General features: G+C 34.0%; 1 protein-coding gene across 1 annotated transcript in view; it reads left to right on the top strand.

The window, feature by feature from the left end:
- Window positions 1–3,141, top strand: part of CPED1 (cadherin-like and PC-esterase domain containing 1) — a 330,870-nt gene that overhangs the window by 122,679 nt on the left and 205,050 nt on the right. The window contains exons 5-6 of the mRNA XM_012652732.1: window positions 452–584; window positions 1,963–2,166. Coding sequence (XP_012508186.1) covers window positions 452–584; window positions 1,963–2,166 — 337 coding nt within the window. The remainder of the gene's footprint in view (window positions 1–451; window positions 585–1,962; window positions 2,167–3,141) is intronic.

Below are 3,141 nucleotides of genomic sequence, written 5' to 3'. Positions count from 1 at the left end.
AAGGGTATAAAGCATGACATACTTTAGTATGTGAGTATTGTGTTGTCAGGAAATCAACTAAAGTTTTTTATGTAATATTCTGATCACAAACAAAAGCCAGCTCCTGCAGCCACCACTCCCTTATTGAGAGTGCATCCCTTAGTGTGGAGGACAGATCAGCTTGGTGTAGGACAGTTAGAGACATCATGTCTACCTTCCCTTCTGAGCAAGAAAATTTGAAATCAGTTATTGCAATTATTTCACTACTCTATGGTAAAAGAACATACGACAAAATAAAGGCTTCTCTGAACATGCACTCATTTAATGGATCCAACTTTGACTCAGAATGGGGAGAAAAATTGTTACATATTTCCCTGGACCCTGTGGTTTAACATAGCATACTCCATTTTTAAAGCAGCTCCAAAAAGAAACAATATGGATAACTGTTTTCTGCTGTTTTGAATCTTTTCAGAATTACAACTTCCAGTGAGTCCCTCTGTATGTCTGGATCAGGGAATACAATTAAAGCCGAGTACTTCAAGTCACCTTTTAAAAACAGTGAAGCCACATATCTGGAAGCCAGGGAACTGGAGACGTGAACAGCTGTAAGCTAATAATTTTGAATTGTTATAACCAGCATGCATTTTAGGAGACAGCTAACAAGAGAAAAGCACAGAACAGATCGGGGCGAGGGGAGGCAGGGATGTTACATGTTTGAATTATTAGGTTCCATTACATAAATTTTCAGCTATCCTTTCTTAATAAAGAAAGCCATCATTGACTTTCTTCCAGATTAATTCAAACCTCTGCTGCTATAGAATAAACATTTGGGTAAATTGGACTCTTATCTAGTAAGTTACATTAATGGAAATTGAATTTAAAACCTTGACAATGTGAAACTATAAAATTTTAACTTCCATTTTATACTCAAATGGCATTACCTAGCCTATGAGTATGGCTGAATGCATTTTTTCTAGCTATTAAATTTTGTGTTTTTTTCTATGGCTCCTAGGATCTAAGAAAGCATCTGCTGTGTATCAGGTTATCCAGGTTACTTCCAGGGGAAGGATTGTAGGATGTCAATATTATTAATACAACGAAAAATTAAGAGATTTTAATTATCCAAGACACAAATGAGTTTGCTTATTCTAATTTTATAATTATTAAGTAGTATTTAAGCAGAATCATGTGCATCGTGCTTACCTAGACTTCAAAAGTTAAAATTGCACAATCTTTTCATTGATTATACTTGGATATTAATATTTAACATGTGAAAACATGGTGTAGAAAAACAAATAGCTATACATTTTATTATCATTTATGATGAAAGCATATTTGTTTCATTATGAAACATTAAATTAGTGTTAATTTTCCTTTGTACACTGAAGTGTTTTTCTAATACTTCATCCCTTAAATTGACCCTTAATTATCTGGAGTGAGAGGTATTAGAGAGGATTGAACTAGTGGGGAAAGTATTTTGGCATACTTTTGGTGACCTGTCCACTGTTGCAAAACTTAATATGTTTACATGGAGAGGAAAAAATAGGGCAAAGATAGGTGAGGGCAGAAGAAAATTCAAGGAAGTATTTCACTGTTTACAAATTGTTTACAAAGTAATTTGTATCTCTTTTGTTGTTGCTGTGGTACCGCGAATCTGAGGTCATGGGTAATGTAACTAATTTAACTTTTAAAAAAACTTTAAACTTTATTCTAAGTACTATTTTCCTACCTTTTTTTCTTTTTAAAAATGTTTTGATTAAATCTGCCAGAGTGGAGAATTATTACCCATTTGATCCTCTCTCTGCACCTGTACACCCCCTGGTGGTGATCTAATAAGCAGTTGAAATTATTTAAGGAAACCCACATGCTGAAGGCTGGGGTCCAGCAAAGGATAGCAGGGGGATTACAAGCTTTTAGGTAATTTACAAATTACATACTCAACCCTAAATTATGGAGCATTAACTATGTTATGTTATTTTTTAGGAATCAAACAACAGTCCTTGCTCCGCATGAAACAATCTTTAGAGCTGAAGATCTATCTGTGATTCTTAAAGCATATGTGTTGGTGACATCCTTAACCCCTTTGCGTGCATTCATTCATTCAACTGGCACGGTTTGGAATCTACCAAAGAAAAAACGCTTCACTGTCAAGGTAAAGGCTCCATTGAAGCTGTTACTTCACACAAAGTAGACTGAAGATAAGTAAAGCGAGTTGGGTTGCCATTCTCCGACCTCTATGGTTGGCAAATCTCATTGAACAAAGATTGCATCTTTTTATTGCTGCAAGCAGAGATTTTCATTTAATAGGTGCTGGTTCAAAAATGAGCTGGAAACAGCTTAAATCACTAGGGATCACAAAGGCTACATCTTTTTTTTTTTTTTTTTTAACTCATCATTGTAGTTCAATTCTTTGACCTATTACAGAGGTAGTTCTTGGCCATACTCTGTTTTTCTTGACTTTCCACTTATTCAGGAAACAAATGAAAATATAATTTCACCCTTATGCTTTTTGCTTCATCCTTAGGAAGCATAATGTCTAGTTCATTACACCAGTCAACATGGAATATTTTCTGGGTGAAAAATAAAGCTCTCAAGTGTTCCTAATATAGCAAGCCATGACATAAAAGATGATGAGAAAGTTTTCAGGGAAGAACTTAATAATAACACCAGAAGTTTAGTTATAAAGGGTAGCTCAGGTTAACTCAGTTGAAAGTTAGGTCTAATGACAATATATTTGATACATTTTAAAGAATATTTGATTTTACAGAAATAATTGTTCAGAGTACAGGTAAGAAGAAATGGGAAGAAATTGAAAGAATGTACAGTGCCTCTCATAGCTTCAAGAGATTCAAAAGGGACCAAACTTGAGGTTTTTTTCAGAATTTATCTTACATAAATTGAATTTTGAATTCTGGAAAATCTTCCAATGGTGAAAAACTTTTAAATGGCCTATTTAAATATTGTCAGTTCAAAACACATCAAATTGTATTATATTTTAGATTTTTTCTTTTCCTAACATTTTTATATGCAGCACCACATATTTTCAGGAAGGAACCATCCTTGTTGCTGTTTGTACATCATCTGTGTTATTTTTCACTGATTCACAATATTCCATGATGTGCATTCCATTATAATTTACCTATCTGCTCCTCTGTGCTGATA

The sequence above is a fragment of the Propithecus coquereli genome, unplaced genomic scaffold (assembly GCF_000956105.1).
Source record: "Propithecus coquereli isolate 6110/MARCELLA unplaced genomic scaffold, Pcoq_1.0 Scaffold4, whole genome shotgun sequence".
In the NCBI taxonomy this organism is placed as follows: Eukaryota; Metazoa; Chordata; class Mammalia; order Primates; family Indriidae; genus Propithecus; species Propithecus coquereli.
Note: the sequence above shows the minus strand (reverse complement) of the source record. Positions and strands in the feature narration are given on the sequence as shown.